Source organism: Carettochelys insculpta, chromosome 1 (genome assembly GCF_033958435.1).
Source record: "Carettochelys insculpta isolate YL-2023 chromosome 1, ASM3395843v1, whole genome shotgun sequence".
Classification (NCBI taxonomy): domain Eukaryota; kingdom Metazoa; phylum Chordata; order Testudines; family Carettochelyidae; genus Carettochelys; species Carettochelys insculpta.
In genome coordinates, this window is record NC_134137.1 from 273,081,955 (window position 1) to 273,106,689 (window position 24,735).

Here is a 24,735-nt window from a genome sequence, read left to right on the forward strand (position 1 = left end):
TCATCTAACTCTTTCCATTTCTTTGACATAAAGTGTAATCAGCCCTGGGCTAGATTCACTGGTACTTTTTGGAAGCTTTGCACTGCACCAGTGATGCAATGCAGCAGTAAACCCAGCTTCATGAGGCAGGTAATTTAGGGTGATGGTTGTTTTGCATTGTTCAAGCAACTAACTTCAGCTCTTGGCATTAAGTTTGTTTTCAATGGTTATTATTTATTGTGAATTAAGGCTATTTCTTGAATGATCAGAACATACAAATTACCAAACTGGATCATGCTCAAGTTGCAGCTAGTCTAGTGTCCCGTCTCTGATAGTAGCCAGAGTCAACCGCTTCATGCAAGGGCGGATTAAGAATGGGTGGGGCCCTGGGGCAACAGCATCATTATTTATGCTATAAAATCTGCTAATGCTTATTATTACTCATGATTCATAATACAATTACACTTCAATTAATTTTGAAACAAGAATGACACAGCACATTTTTTTGTTTCACTGAAGCAAATTGTTTAAACAAAATGGAATTATGGACCCTTGGGGCCCCTCATGCATGGAGGCCCTGGGGCAGGTAACTGCCCCTTTTGCCCTTATGTTAATCCACCGCTGGCTTCAGGGGAAGGGGCCATGACACCCTGCAGCAGGTAGAGGTAAGGTAATCAGTCCCCATGAAAGTTTCATCCAGTTCCTAATCTCTGCCCCTTCGACTAGCTCTTGCTGTGAAGCAGCAAACAAATGAAAGGCACTCTGGTGCATCTGATCAGTGTGATGTCAATTAAGGCACACTGCGTAATGCATAGGGAGTCATTTCAAACAGGAACAGGCCTGATTATCTATTGCCCTGTGACTCATATATGCATTTGCACCAGTGGAGAGGAGGTGTTAAAATTAATCAACTGTGAGTTCAGAGCTTTTTGCAACCAGCTTGTATTCACACTGCATGAACGTGAGAACCTCATGGAGAATCAGGCTCTTTTTTTTTTTTCATTTGGATCAGAGAGGGGGAAATGGTGCCCAGATCTCCGGAGAGCTATTGCTGTATTGGGAAAGAGGTCATTACAGCTGTTGTGGTGACAACAGTACTGCTCTCAGCTTGGATGTCACATGTCACTCATCCCAGAGGAACACTGAGTCTGAAGTGGAGAATTCAAGCCTGAAAGCTCTCAGGGTTCTCTCTGCCACCTGAATGGCACCGTAACTTGTATGAATTTAGCCTTTTCCTTGCATAAAGGTGCATCATTCATCCAACAAATGCCATTAAGAGGCTTCTCGGAGCCTGCTTTCTGGCCTAAAGAGGGCACTGCAGCTGACTTGCTTTATTTTATTCACTTTTTTTTTTTCAGTTGGGCTAAGGTACCAGAAAAGTTTTGCACCAACAACTCCGGCAACCAAGTCCTGTGTAAATCCTCCAGGATGCCCAGCCATCTGCAGTGTGATCCCTCCCATAGTGCCCTGCTGATGTCCCCCAACCCTGAGCTACACAGGCCACCTAAGGGCCGAGAGAATTGTTCTGTCACAAGGGCTATTCAACTCTTGGTCTCTCTGCTGAGACTGACAATAAAAGCAGCATTTATGGGGTAGGTTTTAAGTGCTGCGGACACCTGCATTTCAGAATTGGAGTCAGACCACTAGCTCATTTCACATCAATCCCGGAAAAGCTGTCTGCATTTATGACTCCTGGGTGGCATGCTACTTGATGTGCCCATCTGTGCTGTGACAGTGTTATATACACTGTTAGGAGAATTGTGCTACTGTCTTTGTGCTGTTCGAATTCCTGCTGCAAACCATTTCTAAACATTAAAACAAGCTCTTTTTAGTGCAGTGGGGCTTTCCCCCCCCTTTATTGGAAGTGAATGTGGCTTTGTATTGCAGAGAGAAAGCTTCTTGGGTGCCCCACGCTATGAGCTTTAAAAAGTGGACCTAAGAAATTAGTCACTAGGTGGCAGCAGTCAGCAGCAAAATCTTTCATGACTGAATGTATTTGTTTTGTTTTATTCACAGCTCTAGAAATAGTCTATAGGTTGAACCTCTCTTGTCCAACACCCTTGGTACCTGAGAATTTGCCGGGCCACGGGAGGCCAATATTGTCTCTCACATTACCAAAACTTCCACTGCTTACTGGGCTCTTAGAAGACAGTTAGGGGTAAATTACAGCTAAACAACAGCACAGAAAACTGAGAGCCAGGACTGGTAGCTGGAAGCAAACTTTATGGGATTAGGGGAAACTTGGACACCTCCATGGTAAGTGGATGCCCAGCTAAAATCATGCTGGATTATGGATGTTGTTGGATGACAGAGTTCCGGATTAGAGAGTTTCAACCTATACTAGTTTCTGGGAGTTTTTTCTACCACCTCAGATCAAGTAAGCCAATGGGACTTTGTTATGAAATACTGTTTTTACTTGATACAAAGGTCACAGTCAGCCTACACATGAAAAAGAAAGCAAACCCCATACAAAAATCCTGGAGGCAGCCATTATCTTCCATGTGTATTGCTTGGGCAACTAAGGTCCCTGATTCACAGTCAGGAACCTTGCATTCAGACCTTTTGTGTGACCTTAAAAGAGTAACACCTGTGTAGTGCCTCAGTTTACCCATATGTGAAATGGGCGTGACAACACTCTGCAAAGTGCTTCAGGAGGAAAAGTGCTATCATGTAGATAAGTGTTTCTTATTAATTATTGCCACCCCATATTTCCATTCCCAGGGGACCTCTGAACCCCAGCATATCTGAACACAGCAGAAGCTGTGGTGACTCTGAAGCCTGCTATGCTGTGATGGATTTCAAAACGTGTATTTCTGAGGTGATGATCTGTTAGGGATTTTGGACAGAAAATGCTGTTCCTCTGAACTAGAGAGGTTTGGATTCAAGTAATTTCTGTTCCAAGTGTGGATGAATTGGACAAAAACAGAATCCGATAAATGTTTATTAACAAGGATTCTAAGTGTTCAATAAACCCTGGTGCAGAGTCATTCATGGGCTGGAACCAACCTCGGGACAGAAGGATGGTGGCTTTTTTCTTGCTCATTTGGGTTTTTGGTACCTGGTGTGGCCCACTGTGAAGTTTAGAGCAGTTCTCAGTGCTAATCAAACTTGCACCCTTCCATTAACAGCCCCCATGGGGGTTTTACAGAGACTAAGAATCACCCGGCCACAAGTCCACCCTATCATACCTCCTTCCACTAAAAGGTCCCTCTTCCCCTGTCTCCCTGGCCTAACTTCACGTCATTTTCTGCCCTCCCTGCCATCCCACCTCAGAATATCCTCTGCGCCAGGGACTGCTGCAGAAAGCAGCACAATACCCATGGAGTGGCTCCGTAACAGGACAAATCCCTGCTAAGAGGGGCTTTATACCTATCCTATGATCCGTGTGCACCAGCCTTGCTGGTGCGAAGGGGCTGCAGCAGAAGGCTGAACAGGGCCTTTGACTCTTCTGTGAAGAGCAGTGTTCTCACCCCCCAAGCCAATGGGAATTGAATGTGCTGAGTACTGTACGGGTTTAGCCTTCCTGCCCTAGCCATGCAGCTGGAATCAGGGCAGTTAGAGACAAGAGAGAGCGGCTGGGGAATGTTGTCTGGCAATGCTGCTCAGAAAGCCCTTCCCCAACAATACTCGCTACAGTTCAAAAATATCAAATTAAATTAGGCCCGCGCTGAATTTGTCAACTATTTTGTTTGCTGACATGTTTTCAGCAGGGCTGGTTAACCAGACATGCTGGCTGTCTGCACTGCGGTTAATGAATTGCCAGACCAAGCTGTTGCAACAGGGAGCCTCTGTGAAGACTTCGAGAGAGAACACGGGCTGATCAGTAATAAATATTGATTTGTCTACAACTGAAACAGCAGCATTTATGGGCATGTACTGGACACCCAAGTGGTGACCAAATTAACATGGGGTCAGACGCTTAATAGGATGCTAATAAGCCATTTATATGTGGGGCAACAAAACGGGAGCGGTTAGGAGTTGCTGCAGAGCTCCTACATTCTGGCCATTGTGAGGAGGGTCAGAGACAGGTCTATTAAATTTATAGCTGTTCGAGGCACAGGTTTAGCCCTTTTAAAACAGATCCAAATGCTTGGCCTGCCCCAGGGTTTAGCAAACAAGGCTCTTACAGACCCTCAGCCTCCAGCCTGTCGCACAAATGCAATACATTTCCTGTCCCTCCCATCTCCCCAAAATAGGCTAATATTTAATTCTTTTATTTCTGGGCTCTTAGGGGTCTGCAAATCCTCAACTTGTTTCCCAAAAAAGCCATGAAGAGATGCACTGTGTTTTCACAACAAATAACAATACTTCCCCAAAAGGCATTTGACCAGATGAAACACTTCACAGATAGCACATCACTCATGTGAAGAGCTAAGATTACCTTCAGAATGAACTTTTGCTTGCATTTGCTAAGCTCCAGTTTATTCTTGATCTAAATCTTTTATCTGTTGCTTGAATTGGGGGGTGGAAATAAAGCTGTTAACTAACCATTAAGGGAAGTTGGAGGTGAAAGGGAGTAAAAATGATAACTGAGCCCAAATGATAAATCAGCAGTACACTAATGCCCCAACCCAGTAAGGCACTCAAGATATATTTCAAGTTGAGCACAGGATTCATAGATTTTAAAGCTGGAAGAAACCATCATGACTGTTTGACCTCCGGCATAGCACAGGCCATAGAAGTGCACCCAGTGATTCCTGTAAACATCCCAATAAGCTGGGGTTGAACTAGAATTTACTGTTTTAGGAAGACATCCAGTCTTGATATAAAGTTTCCAAGCAATGATCAACCCACCACTCATTTCAAGTGATAATCCCTCTCACTGTTCAAAATGTGAACTGTTTTCTAGTCTGAAGTCACCACGTTTCAATTTCTGTCCATTCAGTCTTGTTCTGCCTTCATCTGATAGCCTAATGACCCTTATACTATCTAAGGCCTTTTTTCAGTGAAGGTACTTATGGACTATGATCAGCTCACTCCCCTCATAGCCTTTAACTGGATATGCTATGGGTATATTTACTCCACAGCCACCTGATGTGTCCTATTTCAGTGGAAGGAGTTTTTAATTCACCTGAATATAATAAATCCATGTCTCTGAGAAGCAGTAGTCAGACTGACAAGAATTCTTCCATCAACCTATCATGTCTGCCCTTGGGATTGGATTAGATGACCTCTTGAGATCTCTTCCAACCCTAATCTTCTATCATTCTATGAATTACAGTGCTCAAGAAACAAAATGTTACATAACCCTGGCTACGTCTACACTAGCCTAAAACTTCAAAATGGCCATGCAAATGGCCATTTTGAAGTTTACTCATGAGGTGCTGAAATACATATTCAGCGCCTCATTAGCATGAGGGTGGCCGCAGCACTTCAAAATTGAAGTGGCTCGCCGCCGCGTGGCTCATCCAGACATGGCTCCTTTTCGAAACGACCCCGGCTACTTCGAAATCCCCTTATTCCTATGAGCAGATGGGAATAAGGGGACTTCGAAGTAGCCAGGGTCCTTTCCAAAAGGAGCCCCGTCTGGATGAGCCACGCGGCGGCGAGCCACGTCAATTTCAAAGTGCCGTGGCCGCCCGCATTCTAATGAGGCGCTGAATATGTATTTCAGCGCTTCATTAGTAAACTTCAAAATGGCCATTTGCATGGCCCCTCCCTGGGTTTGAGCACCGCACCGCCGTATGCCTAATCAGATCACCTGAGTGATGAAGGCAGGAGTCACCCTTGTTCTTGGGAAGCTGAGTGGCAAGAGGACTTTGAGGGAATCCCAACAGAAGTGATCATAGCTCCTTGGCGCTAGGCAGAACCCCCTGTCACTCATTATTTGAATGGAGAGATCTGACTCCAGAGAGTATTTGCTGGAGGTTTCTTTCCCCCTAAATATAGTGTCATGAGCTGGCCACAAAGGAGATGGTAAAAGGATTACCAGGATTTCTCTCAGGAAGGTATTAATGCCCTTTCATGTTAGTCCTAGGAAGGAAGAGGAAGAACCAGACTAAAAGCATTTGAAGACAATCCTAGCTGAAATCCTATTAAAGTCACATCTGGTATCTGACGAGCTATTTAAATATTAGTAAGAGTGGGTGTCATGGTTTATTTACATGAAGTGTCTGGGCCACATCCTTACCCAGGCTCCAATCCTGTGAGGTGTTGTGCACTCTCAGCTCTCCCTGACTTCAGTAGGAAAAACGGTGGATGCTCAGCACCTCACAGGGTCACACCTGAGTTCTCCAAAAAGACAAAAGTAACATCAGCATCACAGGGAGACATGTCTGAATGAGACTGTGTTGAGGCTTCCCCTGCTGAAATGAGTGGAACAACTCCCTGATTGCACTGGGGGAGATTGGACCCCCAAGATCTGACAGAGATTATGGTGGGGAAGATGGTGCCTGATTTTACATAGGTGCCCTGTGGGAGAGGGAGTGCCCCAGAAGGCCTCCTCTCCCTTCACCCATCATCCAACCTATATAACAGTCAGGCACAGTTGCTGCCCCTGAGCTTGGAGGAGGGCCCAGCATACTCCCTCCATCCACCCAGGATGTATCTATCACCTTCCAATAGGGGAAGGAGAGAGGTTGGAAGCTAATCAGCCTGTAGAGAAGGACCAGTGCAGGAGAGATGGGGGAATGAATTCCACTTTCAGAAGGAGTACAGAAGTAGATCTTTGCCAGGGAAAGCAGTGAAGAAATCTACTTCCTTGAAGCAGAATTTCTCCCTCTGCTTCCCCATGAGCTGTGTTTCTTCACTCCAGCAGTAGGGCTGGACTGTGCCTCAGTACTCTGAGCCCTTATGAAGGGCTGAAGGATTTAATTTGTTGTTATTAACCAAGATTTGGGGGTGGTGATGATGGGGTTAGCCATGACAATCAATATTTCATTAGTTATTTTGTTACATGGCACTTTCTCAGCAACCTTTATTCAGTCAAGACCATTGAGAATATGGTCACACTTTGCATGACGGGTCCCTTTAACAAACAATTAATACATGATCAACAGATGTTTTAAGATATAGCTGATCAATTGTTACTGAGTCCAACAAGTGAATTTGTAGATTATAACCCTCTGTAACACCTTCTACTGATAGGTTTATAAATCACCCATAGTTCATCTTGCTATCTGTGTCTGGAAGATGCAGATAATCGTAACACCTCTTACTTGTAGTTAAATGCTTATAAACTAATCATAAGTGGACTCTTACTAAAAAAAAAAAAAAGTGACCAAGAGGGGCTCCACTCTCTTTATATTGTAAATTCAAACAATCTGCACTACCCTATTTCAGTGTTAACAAACTGTCTGTCTTCACCTCACTGCTCCCCTGAAAGGGTGTTCAAGACATGGCAGCTTGTCAGAGTGATGCAATTTCTTCATCCAGGGAGCTTAGATGGCAAAGAGTTGCAAATGTTTGTAAGCTGCAGTGCTAAGGAGCCCCTGGGTCCTTGTTAGGAGGGTGAAAGACAATCTTTCTATAAATGGCATTTGTTACTAAAAATGTACATGGAGTACTCAATTCTATTAGGTGCTGAGCACTCTGGCACCGCTGCAGTAAAGCACTTAAGCACATGGCGACTTTAAACACATGAATAGTCCCATAGATTTCAACAGAATGCCTCGTGTGCTTAAAGTTAGGGGTGCACTTAAGTAACGTGCAGAACCTGTGTCTTGCATAACTTGAACAAGGTTGGCAAGACTAACATTGTGCATGTCAAGCAACGTTAGTGCATTGTGCATGCCAGGCAAAACACTCACTCATTAAACTAGCAAGTTTGACCCTAGGTAAAGTTTATACAACTAGTGTAATAGCCCTTTAAATAATTTGTGAGGCCTCCAATAGCGCTCACTATATTGTAGAAGCCACAAGAAATCAGGCACAGGAGCACTGTGCAGGTAACCAGGGCTGGAATGTTAGCGTGTCTTTAGTAAATGCGTTCATTTGGGATTCACCCATAGAGTGACCAGACAGCAAGTGTGAAAATTTAGGTGGGCAAAATGGGGGGTGATAGATGCTTATATAAGACAAAGCCCCAAATATCAGGACAGTCCTAATAAAATTGGAACAGCTGGTCACCCTACTCACCTGCACTTGTGTGGTTTCTTCATATCGTTTGTGTGTGTCAGGAGTAAAAAGATAGCATATTAGGGGACTTTGATAGGTTGCTGAAAGTTGTGTGTGAAAATACGGCTTCTCTGAGCAGCAGGGGCACCGCTCATTTGCAGAAAAGCAACATGCCTACAACTCTTTGGAATGGGAGACAGAACTGTCAAAATCCTTTAGCCTTAATGAGGCTACTCACCATTGTTTGCAGGACCCACCCCTTAATCTTGTACTTTTTATAAGCATTCGCTAACTACATGTCACCACTGTAGTTACGTTAACTATTCCTACAGCCCTGCTAGCTAAATATAAGTGAGTGAGGGCTAATCAAATATTAAAAGCATCAATATTCTTGCTATCGACTATATATTTTAGAGAGTTTGCCTGTTAGATCAAGAACACCTCTAAACAGGGTGGCTATGTCTACTCTAGAGCAGTCTGTCGACACAAGTTACTGTGGGAAGAGATCTTCCGACAAAACTTCTGTCAACAGATTGTGGACAGACTGCAAAGTGGGTTGAAAGAGTACTATGCTCTATCAACAGGGAGCAGCTGGACTGCCCAGCTGTTTTCTCAACAGAACGGCCAACTGGAAGCACAGCAGAGAGGGCTGCCCGGTGACCTGGAAGCCCTGCCCGACAACAGAGGGCCCTCTGGAGCATCCACTGGGCTTTTTTGTTGACAAAGTCTGCCAAAAAGGCCTTCCGCCTCATGGGGGAGGGGCAGAAGACTGACAACAGAAGTGCTGAGCTCCATCCACAGTATGTCGACAGATCGCATTTTTAGCGTGGACATGCCGTGAGTATTGTTGACGGAACCCCGGTTTTGTTGACAAAACTCTCTAGGGTAGACATAGCCTAAAAGTTTGGACCACCAAATTTGGTATACAGTTACCCCTTCCCATAACTTACAGCAATGCAAGGGTTTGGCTATGCCAGGAAAGCAGGATGTGCCTGGAAAGGGATCGCTTCTTATAAAATCAAACAGAAAAGAGTTAGAATCAACAAACCAGGTATAGTCCTCAGTGCTGACATAACTGAGTGAATGTTGAAACAGACTGAACCAAGATGAGCCAGAAAAATAGGATAAACCTGGAATAGGATTCCTTCTCAGTAAACCTTACAGAAAAGATAAAACAGAGAGATTTGGAGTAGTGTTCTGCTTTGGTACAGCTAAATCAATGCTTAAGGTATGAAAAGTACAAGAAAATGTTATTGGAAACCAGATTGACAATAGTTCTTTTTTTTTGTTAAAACATAGCAAATTATAAGAGTTTATAGGGATGAAGAAAAATGTACACTTGGTAGAATTCCCACTAAAAATTACTGAATATTAAACAAACTATTTTAATACTTTTCTAAGAAATCTAAAATAAAAATTAACTTCATAAAAATAACACTGTATTTTTTGAAAAATACAATAATTGAAATAAAATATGTACATTTTCCTTTTATTGAAAAAAAACACACCCTAAATTGACTAAAGGATCTGAGCAGGGCTTGGTAAATCTGCTAGTTTATTCATATTAGAAAAGGGCCAGGCAACCTCCACCAAAATCAAGTATTGATTATGCTAGATACATGCTGCACATACACATGGGATATTCATGTACGTCCAATATCTACAGTAGTCAAGAGCCTGTCCCAGAGAACTGACATTCCGAATAGATGAGACACATTAACAGTGAGAGGGGAAACCCAACTTAAAGGTCAATCAGAAAACTGCTCTACTGAAGGGAATAGAAGTAGTTCTAAAAGGCTGAGTGGTTTAGGCAGATAACACGCAATTTCATAATCAGTATTATCACAGTTAATATTTTCTTACCAGTATCCTTCTTCTTTTTACGTGAAAGCTCGTGAACAGTGGCTCCAACTTCATTTATCAAAGTATTGATGATCTCTGAAAGAACAGAAGTGCTCCTGCTGTCCAGGTTTATGAAGAATTCATACTCATCTTTGTTGACTCGGGAAGGTCTGGACTCAATATGGGTCAGGTTTACACTTTTTTCCTGGGAGAAAGACATAAAGGGTTGAATGTAGACACTTTATGCCATAGATAAAATGCCTGTAAGCTGAAATTCACCTGTTGATAAATGGCCCACAGAAGGCCTTCTACACCACAATAATCTCCACCAGAGAGAGCAGTTGTATAAGGGGCTGTACACACTTGGATGAAAGTCTCCCCTGTGTAGAGACAACAAAGGCCTGTGCACCCCTATATGCCTTAAAAATACAGCTTAAACTGGAGTTAAGAGGTGAATAGGCTTTGTACAGAGGTCAATTTCACTTCAGGCATTGCAAGAGCAAAAGCTGTACTCAGGTCCTGAACATGCCTGCTCAGAATCATCAGAGTATTCAAGAATTCCTCCCACAAAGAACAAAGCAGTGAGAATAAACACATACATGTAAGCTATTTATTATTACAAAGCAATGAGGCTGGGAGAAGCAAAAAGTGGGACATCTAGTGATCCAAATCTTCGCAGGCTGAAAACAAAAAGCCATGACATGCCCTTGCTCTGTGTATGCAGCTTCTAAATGGTAAGGACAGCTGCCTCACACCCTACAGTAAGCTTTCTGCTATGACTGCAGTGGTAAAGCAATGCACAATTTCTTGCCACCAGCCAGCCTATTTTCTCCACTCCTGCACTGGCCCCAAATGCAGACAGCCAAGGGAGCAGCTCAAGTGGTCAGCTGCTCTAAGTACTTTTTTTTTGGCTGGGGGGTCTCCTTTCCACCTACTGTACTGCACAGGGCAGAAAGGAGCTGGCCATCAACAACACGGAAATTACCTCATTCACCTTGCTACAAGATCCAGTTCAGAATCTGATGGGAAGGAGCACTGCCCAGTATCTTGTTTGGCTAAACACCAGGACAGTAAGTTGAAAAGTTCAAAGCTCATTCAGCCAAAGACTGCTCATGAAAGATGCTCCCCAGTCCTGCTGCCTGAATGCAGAGAATGTGTTTAACTGTGCTAAGCCCCAGGGACAATTTGTTTTAGAGCCATAAAATTCTGTATAGCACACAGAACTTACTTTGTATTTGCTTTTTTAACTAGATGGTAAGAGTTCATTATAGTCATCAAGACTTGGAAGTTAAAATTACTTGAAACTAGATTTCTTTTGACACAGACCAGACACCATGGGCTGTAATCTGCCATCACTTGGGTCACTGTAAACCTACAACAACTCCACAGAGGCCAATGCAGCTGTTGAGGATTTACACCAATGTAATGAGGGGAGAATCTGGACCATTAGGCCTTTTATTCTGCACTGCTTGGAACCTTGCACAGTCACAGACAACTGTACAAAATGGCAGTAGAATGATACCAAATCAGAATGATCTTCTGACACAGACAGTAACATTTTACATTCACTGTGCGCAAGTGTAAATGGCTGCACAGAGACTTATCTTGTTTGGAGACTGTACAGCTCCTAGCACAGTAGATCCAGGTCTGGCACTACCATATTAAAAAAACTATGAAAAAGAACAAGCGAGTGGTGAATTAAGCCCACAGCCTGTATTGATAAGCAGAGGAGAGGTAAAGATGGGTTTATAATAATTAAGACTAAACATTTTCCCTGGGAGTAGGCTGTACTGTAAAATGTATGCAAAAGTTCATCAAATGGCACAGTACCCTATAATAAACGTAGATGGGAACAGACACAGAAGTGGGAGGAAACACTGAATTAGTCTAACAAAAAGGCCTCCTGAAAGGACTAAGTGAAAACAGAAGATGTGGAACTGAAAATTAATTAACCAAAATGGATGTGCCAGATAGTAGGCTTCATTGGTGGACTATTCCACCCTCTTCTCCCTTTTTGGGTCCTTAAAGAAAGAGACTTTGGAGAGAAAAGAGAACAACAGAACAACAGACGAGGGTTCTAGAACAAGATTCATGATCATGGCTGCCACCTCCTCTGTGTCTGGGACGTGGGATCTTCATCCTTGTGATCTTGAGAGATGTCCTGACTGTCCTGGGCCAGCAAGAGGGATCCAGATGGTATCATCACTTCTACCAACTCCAGCTGAATCCCAAACACAACCTCACATGAAATGGGATCAAATTATAACAGTGGCAGCCAGGCCTGCTGATGGGAGGATGGAACGGGGAGAACAAAGGGAGCAGTTGCCCCTGGGCCCACCATTTCAAAGGGGCCTGGAGCTCTGGCTGATAACATGGCTGAAGTTCTGGGCCCCTTTGAAATGCAGTGAAGCACAGTGCACCATCCTGTGGGGCGGTTTGACTGCCACAAGCCCTGCCCCTTTCTCCCTTGGCCCTGCCCCTTCCAAGGGCAGAAAAGCAAGCCCCTCTTCCAACCTTGTTGTGAGCAGCAGCTTCAATTCATGTCAACTAATTTCCCTTTTTCCCCAAAGGACAGTCATTACCATCTTTGACTGTCACACAGGAAGCTTTGCCTTCTAAAAAGGAAAAACAAACAAAGGATGTTGATAAAATGAAAACCTTACTCCATGCTTTATATTCCAAATGCTTCAGCTGTTTTTCCTTCTTCTCTGTATCTTTAATGAAAGGTGAAAAGGCTGTGAAATGGTGGGCTTGCCATGTTGCTAAGCAGGCTGAGGTCTCAGCATACCCAGCCCAGAATCTGTTTCCTGTTAGAGAGTGACTGGGTTGCATTAGCACCTTTGGCCCATATACTCCATCTCAGTTAATCTAACAGGGGCACACAGCAATGATTGGTACAGGAGCCCTTGGAGAATAGACAACTAAGTGGACAGAGAGCATGGACACTGCTCTTGTAACAGGCCAGCTCGGCTACACTTGCCTCATTCCCTTTGGAAAGTCCTGGGCCTGGGCTGCAGTGTCTTGAAATACAAAGGGACCCGGTGCCAGGATGCAGGCCAGGGGAGGGAGGACTTACCACTGTTTTGTCCAACCACACAAGTCCTGCAGCAAGTGGCCTAATGTAACAAGCAAAGGAATCTATTTTACTTATTAAAGTTGCTTGTCCCTCTCAAATTTTACTTATCTAGCTGCACCACCGATGCACAAATGCAGAGGAAATGCCTGTTGTTTTGCTGTCGTGTTGTACAGCAGTTTGTTTCTAGCTGACCAAGGAGACAGAGGAGATTCATGTTGGTTTCTTTTGATCAGCCTAAAAAAGGATATATAGTCGCCAAATCAAATTCCCACTTCCTTTACTATGAGGTGATCACTCTATTAAAATCAGGGAAGCTATTCTGAATTTGCATCAGTATAGGGGAGATCAGGTTGTCTCGCCCTTCTCTGTCACTTATCCACTGATCCTGGAGTAGAGGCTAGAAATCTGAAAAAATCTGAAAAAAAAGCATAAAACCAATGATTGAATTTGTAGCTTTTGCTCTGTATTTATCACATCAGGAATAGTAACATTTTGTATAACCTATATCTATCCTTAACAATGTATATACACAATTAGCTGTTCACAGCTGTATTTTCTTTTCTATTGAAGCCAATGTTCTGAACTACAAAAGAATATTTTATGGATTACATTGTAAACAAAACTGATATGTATTCCTTATGTCTATTTCTCTCACCATCAGTACTTTGCTCAGAGGAACACAAAAAAAAAAAAAAAGAGTCCTTATAGGATAGTCGCTTGCGTGTTGTCAGTCCCAGTATATGAGAAAGACAAGTTGGTGAGGTAATATATTTTATTGGACCAACTTCTGTTGGTAAGAGAGATATATTTCCATTGTGTCTAAAGAAGAGCTGAGTGTAGAGCATTCTTCACCTCCTGCCCTAAAATCGTACATGGTTCAAAACTATGGGTTCTAGGATGGAGTGTTATGTGCTTTCAGGGATACTTTGGTATTCATTCAAGAGGTGCCTACATCTCAGCAATGGGCAAAGAAACTGACGTGAATTATAGAGATATATGTGGTTGGTTACCTTTTATAAACAGAGTTTTGGAATCCTTTTAGAGCCATATAAATGTAAGCAACACTCACTGTTTTATAAAAAGAAATAGTTTCAGAAATTGAATTCTTCAATTTGCTAGTTTTGTAGTCATGTTTTCAGATGTTCTGTATTGGTAATGAGCACCTTCACTTCAAAACACACACAAAACCTTCCTGCTTGCTTCACACACAGTGTCCAGACTTTGTTTTCAACAGTGTCTGTTATCGGTGTTTCTACTCAGTGCCTCCTTTCACTTTGGGCTTGTCTACACTTGCCCCCTCCTTCAAAGGGGGCATGTAAATGAGTCCAAGTGGTGAATAGCAATGAAGCGTAGTGCTGCATATGCAGCAACACATTATTTTAATTCTTGCTGCATGAACTTCAAAGCTGCAAACTTTGAAGCACTGGCAAGCCATGCAGCCGCAGGCACTTTGAAATACCCGCACTACTTCGAAGTGCCCTTACTCCCAAAGTTGCACGGGTACTTCAAAGTGCCCACGGCTACCCTTCTTGCTGGCACTTCAAAGTTTGTAACGTTGAAGTTTGAGTGCCAAGAATTATGCTAATGAGGTGCTGCATATGCAGGGCAGCACCTCATTGCTGTTCACCAATCAGGCTCGCTTACATGCCCCCTTTGAAGGAGGGGGCTAGTGTAGATAAGCCTTTTGAATAATAACAGAGAGATAGCTGTGTTAGTCTGCATTTTAATAAAACTAAAGTGCTACATTGCTGCTGTTTTGTTTCATTTCACTTTGGTACAACTTCTCCACCTGGTGTTCACTGATGGTATTGTAATTATATTTGATTGGCTTTAAAATTTTATAGGATATAGCTTCTGTATTGCCAGTTCTTGCAATTTTATTATTAGTCTAATGATATTTGAAATTGTACTTGAAGCTATCACCCCTGAAGCCAAAGGGAGAATTTGAGGATTTGATTTTTAAGGTATATTTTTAGCTCTCCTGGTTATAGGTGAAAACTTGCAAATTTGACAGACTGTCTAAAACCTCAGAAAACAGAAGACAGATAAAAAAAAGCAAAACAGATGTAGTATCTCTTTTTAAAAATCCCTCATTATTTGTAAGTCAATTTTGTGACTTTGAGATGAATGTGTTTACACCTTAACCTTAGTACCCACCACCCTGGCTCAGATTCATCCCTGTTCTAGTGCTAGCACTGGGAAACAAAAGGAACATCTTACTCTCCCCTATTGAGGAGACACATTCTGGTCAGCCTCCTCCCTCCATCTCAGCAGGTCCTCTGCCTGCCTTCAACCTGCCCTTGAAAATCTGCTGCACAGGGGCCTTCCTGAGGTGGAATTTATGGCTGAGTCTACACTATGAGATAAATGTGAATTTAATTCAGTTAGCTCAATTTTACCACGTGACTGTCTTCACTATAAACACCATTAGCTCGATTTTGGGTGCACTAATCTCGAGATGACAAAATTGCAGTTACCTGACAGGTGTAGCGTCAAGCTTGAATTCAGAAGTTCAATTAAAGGCAAGTGTGGAAGTGCCACATCTTAAAAGCAAATTTATTAGCCTCCAGAGTTGTCCCATATGTAACCCATAATGCCCCGCTCTTGCTGTTGCTCTCTGGTAACAGGAAGAGTGTGAATTTCCAAGCAGGAGCAGTGAGACTTTAGCTGTGAGCTCATATTAGTTTATGACAGCCTGAGAAATGGCTTCCTTCTTTCTATGCTGTTAGCAGTGTGAGCGCATCTACTCATTCAAATAGCCCCTGCAGGGAGTTCGCAACTCTGTCTGTACACTTGCTATTTTTTTCTGCGCTGCCTGGCACCAGCCCTGATCCACTATACCATGCGTTAGCAAGGCTGTGCTGGGGGTCGCGCTTGCATAACACACCGAGAAACATCTTCTCAGTGGTTTACATTTGTGTGCAAACCCCCTTCCCTCTCCCACAGGCACCATGCAGTCTAGGTCTTTCCTGCGCTCAGCCACATCACGTGGGTAGCTCCCAACCCAACCCAATAACAGGATGTGCCTGCCGTTCAGTGCTGACCATTCTGCCAGTCGTGCAGGAAAGAGGGCTTTGCTGCCGCCAAGAGGAAGCCTCCCCCCGTTGGTTAAGATTTGGGGGGCTTTGCTGCCACCATGGGGAAGGAACTACTCAACTGGCCATCCACTGACCCCCTCCTACTTGGCCCATACCTGGGCTTGCTGCTGCCTCTGGGGAAAAGTCTCCCTCAGTGGCTAAGGGGCTTGCTGATGACCGGAGAGAATACTTCAACTGGTCATCCAGCGACACCCTCCCCCACTTGCCCCAAACCTGGTCTTCTGCTGTCACCGGGGGAAACCCAACAATTCTTTCTTTTCTGCAATGATAGGAGGTGGGATGGATGGCCAGTTGAGAGTACACTTGCTGCACCTGTGTTGGCAATGTAACATGTGGGGAAACCAAAAATTCTTTCTTGTAATTTTGAGTGTCTTCCGCATTATTTCCAGGGATCGACATATTTTCAGGGATCAGGAAGGGAATGATGAAAATGCAAAGGGGGGAGATGACATCAAGACCAGCGAGTATACCCAGAATGCTACAGGGATGAGGGACTGTGGGATAGCTTCCCACAATGCACCACTGCAACAGTTGATGTTAACCAATGTGTGTGTGACAGCAATGGCTCAACTTTGTGGCTAGCACAGCCTGAAGTGAGGGTGGTCAAAATTGAACTTAGAAATTCCAGAATTAGAAAACTGATATAAATAAATACAAATTTCTCTCGTAGTGTAGACACAGCCTGTGACCTCTTGATAGCACCTTTGTGACTATTCGGCCAACTGAAAGAGACTTCAGCACATGAATGAATCCCCTGTCAGAAATGTTTGGTTGGAGAAATGTTTAAAATGTCTGCCGGGCATTTATTTCAAAGCACTACACTTGTCATTTGAAAGTTCATTATCATGGAGTAAGAACATAAGAAAGGCCATACTGGGTCAGACCAAAGGTCCATCCAGCTCAGTATCCTGTCTATCAACAGTGACCAATAGCAGGTGTCCCAGAGGGAGTGAACCAAACAGGTAATGACCAAGCAATCTCCCTCCTGTCATCCATCTCCAGCTTCTGACAATCAGAGGCTAGTGACACCATCCCTACCCATTCTGGCTAACAGGCATTAATAGAACTAACCACCATGAATTTATTTAGCTCTATTTTAAACTCTGTTCTAGCCCTAGCCTTCACTACTTCCTCTGGCAAGGAGTTCCACAGGTTGACTGCGCTGTGTAAAGAAGAACTTCCTTTTATCTGTAGCCCATATCAAATTCCACCATCAGGGTCAATGATTGCTATCTGTTTGCACTATGTAACCCTGCAGTCTTCAGTGGGGTTGCCATTTCCCAAGGTTTTAGCCTAAGTCTAACCACAGTTGTTTCCTTAAAGGCCTTGCTCCTGGCGCAGAAAATTTAACCTCCCTCAAGCAAAAAAATAAGCATCCGGCCTTCATGGTTGTAGAAAAGAAGCCTGAAAGTATGACCCAACATGCCCTAAGTCCTAACAATCAAACAGGCGAACAAAAAAAAACAAAAAAACAAAAATAAACAAAAAAAATCAAACAAAAACAGGAAGTCAAACAAAAAGAACCCCAAATTTATGCTTTTTAAAGTCTCATGATTTTTAATAAAACATCACGATTTTGGCGGAATCTGTCTCATGATTTTGGTCGCAGAGGTGGCAATACTGCTGTCACTGGCAGTAGAAGTTGGCCCATCATTTACAAATTTTAATGAAACATCATTTCATAGATTATGTTTCCCCAAATATATTATGAAGCCTTAAGGGAAGGAGCTCTAGTTCTGAAATCTTCTAGGCTACCGTTTCCAGCAGTGTGTTTGCATCTTCCCCCTGTGAGCTACTACACACTCCCATACTTGAGTCTTAAAAATGAAGAACACCTCTTAAACACATTTGTGGCTTGTTTCCATGGTCTTTGTCACTAAGCAACCTCAGACCCATCATGGCATTCCTACAATGTGGTAGCAGACCTACTGAATTGTCTGTCAATCACTGAGTAAAAACTCCCAGTGTGAACATTTACTTGCTCTTACCTTCATGTATAATTATGGGCTGTGGTTTTCAACCCTAGCTGTCTGTTGGCTCATCCCAAGTCCCATTTCAAAGGCACAACATGGCAATTAGGCTCCTAACTCCCACTGACTTTTGATGGGAATCAACTGCTTAAGTGCTGGGTATCTTCCTCAAATTCAGTGGAGGGCCTTATTTTGGTCAGTAAGAGATCATTTATGATTTGTTTGCTTAAGGCAGGGATCCTCAATTGTCTCCATATTGAAAACTCTTTCCCTATATTGGGGACCTATCCTCACACCCCGCAGACACCCACCCTCTCTAGATGAGATCTAGCCAGGACAACTCTCATGTAGTAGCAGGGAAATTGAAGAGAAACCATGGCCCCTTGACACCTCCTGGAAGTTATGACAGACATCTTGAGAACCTCTAGTCTCAGGCACCTGTCATTGCAGTGTCTAAGTGCCAAAGCCCACAAGATCAGATTTTGTTGACTGTATTAAATACAAATTAACAAACATAAAACATGCAGCTTCTCCCTTCTGCTCTGCTCCTTCTCCCTATTATCATGCCCATTTATGTTCCAGACAGCTAAACTGAGCCAGCATACCCTGGATAGCAATCTGCCTTCAGTGCAAGGCTAGTACTGATTGTGCTCCCCCTAGAGCAAGGCAGAACCACGAACAAGATTAGTATCTTTTCCGCTTCTGAGAGAATGGAGCTACCCACTCCCCCGCTTGTTCAGGCCCTGTTACTAAGTCACTACTGAGCCTACCTCCTCCTTCTCCAGGGATTTTGTGAATGGCACTTCTAAACATCCTCTGCTTGTATCAAAAGGGAAAAGGCATTCTAAAAATGCCCAACATTGAAATATAGTATTTAATCTGATCTCAAACTTAATATTTTTTATTTTGGATCATTGAGAAAAATTATATTTCTCAAAAAAAATTTATAGTTTTTGAGAAGTAACCCAATAATTTGCAAAACTCTAACCAGTATTATCCCATAAATTACAGTTATTTCGGTCTTGAAGTTAAAATCTGTGAAATGACTTTGTCGGCAGCATTCAGATCAGTGCAGCAAAGGAAGAGTTTATAGCTGGTGCTTGCTGTAGTGAAAACAGGTACGTTGGGAGTTATGTGTGTGCGCCATAGGGAGAGAGGTCCCATTTATCCCACCCATGTACAAAGTTAAATTCTAGGAATAAACAAATTGCTTTGTAAAACATGCCTGTTCCTAGGTAACCTGTAAAGTTTTCCTCTTGTGTTGGAAACAGACCAAAATTCAGCTGCTTTCGTAATGGTCGAAGAGATAATGCCCACTTTGAACATTATTTTTTGAACAAAGTTCGCTCCTTTAACAGAAAAAAATTGCCAGTCATTGTCGCTGGCTCAGACGGCAAAAAGTCCAACTCAGTGCCATCATTTACCTCTGGACCGGCCTCCAGTAACTCACACTCATCACGTAACAGCTTACTTCATGAGGAGAGCTGCATAAATCAAAGGGTGCTGCTCTGCACAAGCAAGGCTATCAGAAGCTGGCCCTTAGAGTGAAGTTCAGCAACTTGAAAAGAAAACATTATTCAGCAAAACCAGGGCAACTCCTATTTGAAAGTGAGGGAACAATTTGCATCATATTATTCCACCCCTTGTTTTAAAAATAACCAGTAATCGTTTTATGCATCTGGCTCTAGGCAGGACTTTTCTCTCCTCACTTAGCCAGGGTTTAACTCAGCCATGATTTTCTATACAAGGATTTTTTTTTTAATCTACCATACTGTAAAAATCACTCCTATGGGCAAAGCTACTCGTGATTCCCTACCTGTTTCTTTACAGCGCATAAGCAGATTCTTCTGGCCTTACAGTGTACAGTGCCTTAGTTTGCGCATAGTGTCATTAAGATCAGCAAAACAGTATGAATATTATTCAGCTTTACTCATAGTGGCAGAATTTGGTGGCATTGCTGCTACGTGATTTGTTACCTGAATCACGAGGTATTGCTTCTGCTACCTGACTGATTCATTCCCAATCCACTAACAGCTTTCAATTCCAGATTGCAAGTGAGAGACAGATGAGTACTTGAGAACACATACACAGGTGTTATGGAAGAGGAATGGTCTAGTAGCACGGATGCTAGCCTAGGACAAAGGAAGCATGGGCTCTAGTCTCTGCCACAGACTTTCCTGTCAGACCTAGAGCAAGTTACTTAGCCTTTTTTTTGTGCCTCAGTTCCTTTCCCTTTCTGGAAAATAAAGATAACAGTATTTCCCTAAGTTACAGCAGTGTTGTGGGGCCATGAAAGATTGTGAGGTGCTCTGATACTATTCCAATGGGGGCCATATCATTCCTTAAAATGAAGGATATGAATATTTGGGCACTGGGTATGAATTTGTAGCAATTCCCTTTCCACAAACTGACTGGTGAATGACATTATGCCTGTAAAAATCATCACTAATCTAGGGCTTACTAAAGCTAATGGTAAGATTCGCTTTTACTGTATTGGAGACTAGAGTTAAATGTTGTAAATAAGGGCAAGGAAACAGGCTTCCTTTCATCCCCAATGGACTGCCACAATCTGACATTCACTTCCAGAGTAGAGATGGTGGCAACATAGGTTCTAGCACAGGTCAGGTGAAGCTGGAGTCACAGTTCAGGTGAAGAATGAGTCTTTGACTCCATGAAGTTTGGGAAACTTTCTGAGGGGGAGTGGCAGCCGCGTAGCAAACTGTGGCACTCTTGGGTACTAAGTGATTTTTGAGTAACATAAAACTAGCCATCCTGTAGCACCTTAAAGACTAACAATTTTATTTATTAGGGAACAAGCTTTCATGGGACAGACCCTCTTCTTCAGGTTCTGGAGCAGAACTCTGAGGATGTGGGTCTTTCCCGCTAAAGCTCGTTCTTTGATAAATGATATTGCTAATCTTTAAGGTGCTACAGGACTGCTTACTTTGTTTTGCGAAGACACAGACCAACACAGCTACTTCCCTGAGACTATTGCCAAACACATGCACTCAGCCAGCTGGCTGCTCAGTGACTCCTTCAGGCCACCATCTGAGTGTTCCATCTGGCCCTGGTGTTCTGTCCCACAGCTTACAACATGTGGGACAAAACACTAGTGCTAGGTATGCCAAACAGCTCAGCATCTGGCTGGCACTCTGTGTCCTGAGAGCTTCTGAAAACGTGGTCATTTATTTTGCTGCCTAAATGGGAGCAGGTTCTCCTGGAAAACCTGGCTCCTGTTGGAGGTTCTGAATCTGTAGCTGAAAACCAAGAGCTTAATTCTAGCCAATAACACACCAGCTCATCTTGCCAGAAGGGAAGCAGTGCACTCCTGGACGCAGCGGGAATTGCTCTAAAACAATCACTCACTTTCAAAGCACCAAATTACACAGCAGTGCAAATGGATGGTGCTTCAGTCATAAATATAGCCACCAGGGCTCACTGTGTACAACACATGAAGGGCTCCACAAAAAGTACATTGAGATTTCCTTAAACTTGATGCCAGATTTGCAGGGCTAGCTGCACCTCTAGCCTCCTTCTGAGGGCCCCCCTTAGGTGTCTTTACTGCTTCTGGGGAGGGGAATTTCACAGTATTGCCACTCCTATGTAAGGCCCTGGGCTTCAGAACCTGCACGTCAAATTTACTTACCTAGTAGGTTGAAACGGGATCAGCTCCTGCAGCTCTTCCCCTCAGGAGTCTGAGACCAGTGAGGTAGATAGTGACTAAACCACCTTCTTAAAACCAGGATATTGTTGAGAACACAGGGCACACAGCTTGTTGAGCAAACAGATTTGAAAACCAAACATCAAAAAACAAATAGGAAGAAGGGGCTTTCAAAGTCAGGGAGTCCTTTCGAAAGGCCCCTGGCTACACGGACGGCGTGAGTTTCGAAAGCGGCATGTCTGAATCACGCACAGCTGCCATTATGCTAATGAGGCATTGCATATTCATGGCAGCATCTCATTAGCATCTGCCAAAATCCCTCCTTTCCATGCCCCATCTGAAAGGAGGTGGACAGTGTAGATGAAGCCTATCAGATCCCCTCAGTCCAGACTGTCTCTCTGGTGTTCCATGGTGAGGGTCTTGGTGGAACAGGGCCACAGGGAGAGTGGGGATTACAGCATCATCCCCTTCCAGACCCGTAAGTCTTTCCTCACATACCATCTAGCCAATCATTTTCTCTTTCCCTTTCTGATCACAAGACACAGGTATGGAAGGGATCAACCAGAGTCTGGCAAACGCAGCCAGATGGGCACTTGGGAGCAGCACAGAGACATTGTATTGCTGCACAAATGTCCACACATGGAGTTAATCAGAAACAACCGTATGTGTAAACAACTACTCAGACATGCGTGCTGCTAAGGAATGAAAATACTGTTGAGGGGTATACTGCAATTCAGCCTAACCATAGCTCTGATTGTTATTAAGTACGCCCTTTCCATTCAGTGACCTGACAATGTCCTAGGGCATTTTTTTCCATTTGTACTATGCCACTACAGTCCCCTTTCATTTACTAGACAATTCAATTTTCAGACAGAAAATATGCAGTCTGAAGTTCATTACCGTAATCTGCCCAAGCAATTGCTCACCAAAACAATAGTTTAATATGAAAGTTCTAAAAACCTAATGAAACAGAGAGGATTGCTTGGTATTTTGCACAGAGCCTATGTGCGCCAGCTAAGGCTGGCAAAGGGTATAAATTCTGTGGGCTTCATTTGTTTTTTAAACATTATCCACAATATTTGGAGAAATGTGCACAAATAATGTCTTAACAGCAGCTTTTTTCTTCCATCAGCACAACAATATGCTATTACATATCTTGGGCCTGATTTTCAACTGCTTCCCACCTTGTGAAGCTCTACACACCATGCAAAGTTAATGTAAAATGCTGCCCATTCTTATCAGATAGCAGTTTGCACAAAATCCACACACACTTTCTACCAGTATCAGGAAGTGAAGAATCAGGCCCTGGATTATGCTGTCTATATACACACATCTATAGATATGAAATATACAGACACCATGCATAGGCAACAACCTCCATATACGAGGCAAATGCAACAACTTACAATTTTAATCCTGACACAAGTTATAATGCCTGAAGAGTTGGTTTTGAGTTTTTGTTTGTTTGTTTTTAAAGTCATTGCTCGGCTGAAACTATACAAGGAAAATTTGACCACAGAAAAGAAACGACCCTCAACCCTTAAGCCAGGATCATGTGAAAGCAGGAGGTAGCTTTGAATGGCCTGACATTGTAAAGACACAGAGAGAAGCAAAATATTTACCTCAAATACGCGCAGAACTTTAGCCAATGCCCCAACCTTTTCTTTCAGAGAAAAAATCAAAGCGACCATATCATTTTTATGTGCCTTTTCTTCAATGTACTTGGTTTCCTGAAAGATAAAACAGACACCTTTAAATTCAACTACGCTGGTAGGGACCCATTCTGCTCTGTAGGAAGTCCCCTTTGCCCTCCTCCTGTGACTCAGTGGGGACCTGTTGTTGCCTCAAACAGACATCTGAGCACTGCCCCACCATATGGACTGTGCTGAGAGAGAACCAAAATGTACTCTGGACATCCAGGGAGCTGCTTCTGCTAGTGTAAACTAGAGCAGCATTGTGGCTGTTCTACTATGTGCCGCGGGTGAGCCATCCCCACAAGGAAACACAAAGATGGGTGTTATTAAGTCCCAACAACACCCCACTTCGCCGCTGTGACATACCAAGCTCACTTCATGCATGCTTGAGAATTTGAGCCCTTAAAAGTCTTTTATTTTACTTGCTGCTGAAAGACTTTCTTTCAGATTTTCCTTCCATTAATCTTTCCTGTAGGATTCAGCTGAGCTACATGTCAAGATGCTACTGTGCAGAGCCATCACGAGGACTAGGTCCCACTTAAGCCCTCAAAATAGCTCTTCAGGAGTGTCTCTCGCTGAAGGTGGGCACCAAAATTAAGGGAATGGTGCAGCAAAAGTTAAAGAAAGAATGACTGAATAGTGAAGGATGGTAAGCTATGCTCTCATTTATATTCATTCACAACATATTAAGTTGATTTCCTCAAACAAAGGAGCACAGTTTCTGCCGTATTGTGGCGAAAGTGTGCTGGGCTCTCATTTCTTGCATTTGTCCTCACAAAACCCAAAAGTAACATTCTTGTTATTTTTAAAGGAGAAATTGAAGCTCAAGGGCCCACATCCTCATAGGCATTTCAGGGCCTAATTCCCACGTAAGGCAGTAATAGTTTGGCACCTAACTTATTTCGGAGCCTTTGAAAATTTCTCTAAATCCCTATATTCATGTTTAGGTGCTTTAATACCTTTGAAAATCTGACTGTAAGTGACATTTCCAAGAGCACAGGGGAAACTTGTGGCAGAGCAAAGAATTAAACCCAGGTGTCTCAAATGAGCACCCAGTTTACTGGGCCATCTATTCCATTTCTCTCTCTCAGATATTATTCAGAACTCTCTCTTCAAAGGCATTTCCAAACAGTGTTTCTCACACAGAACTTCTATTAAAAAGATCAATGAATGTTCAGTGCAAGTGGAAATAAAAGGCAGGATACTGTCATTGCTAATAGAAGAATGGAATCTGGCTTTTGTTGTGTACCCAACTCTGCCCCTGAAGTCAAAAGGGAAGAACTCATTTGAGGGATAATATTTCTTGGTACTGTACAGTGACATACAGAACAATGTTCATCTGAAAACCAAATTGTTACTT

The 24,735-nt window shown here is 43.2% G+C and overlaps 1 protein-coding gene across 1 annotated transcript in view; it reads right to left on the reverse strand.

Annotated features, from left to right (window-relative positions):
* Positions 1-23,759, reverse strand: part of PAH (phenylalanine hydroxylase) — a 42,479-nt gene extending 18,720 nt beyond the window's left edge. Inside the window, exons 1-3 of the mRNA XM_075001691.1 lie at positions 23,742-23,759; positions 23,304-23,411; positions 9,898-10,081 (exon numbers count right to left, since the gene is read on the reverse strand). Coding sequence (XP_074857792.1) covers positions 9,898-10,081; positions 23,304-23,411; positions 23,742-23,759 — 310 coding nt within the window. The remainder of the gene's footprint in view (positions 1-9,897; positions 10,082-23,303; positions 23,412-23,741) is intronic.
* Between the last annotated feature and the right edge of the window lie 976 nt (positions 23,760-24,735).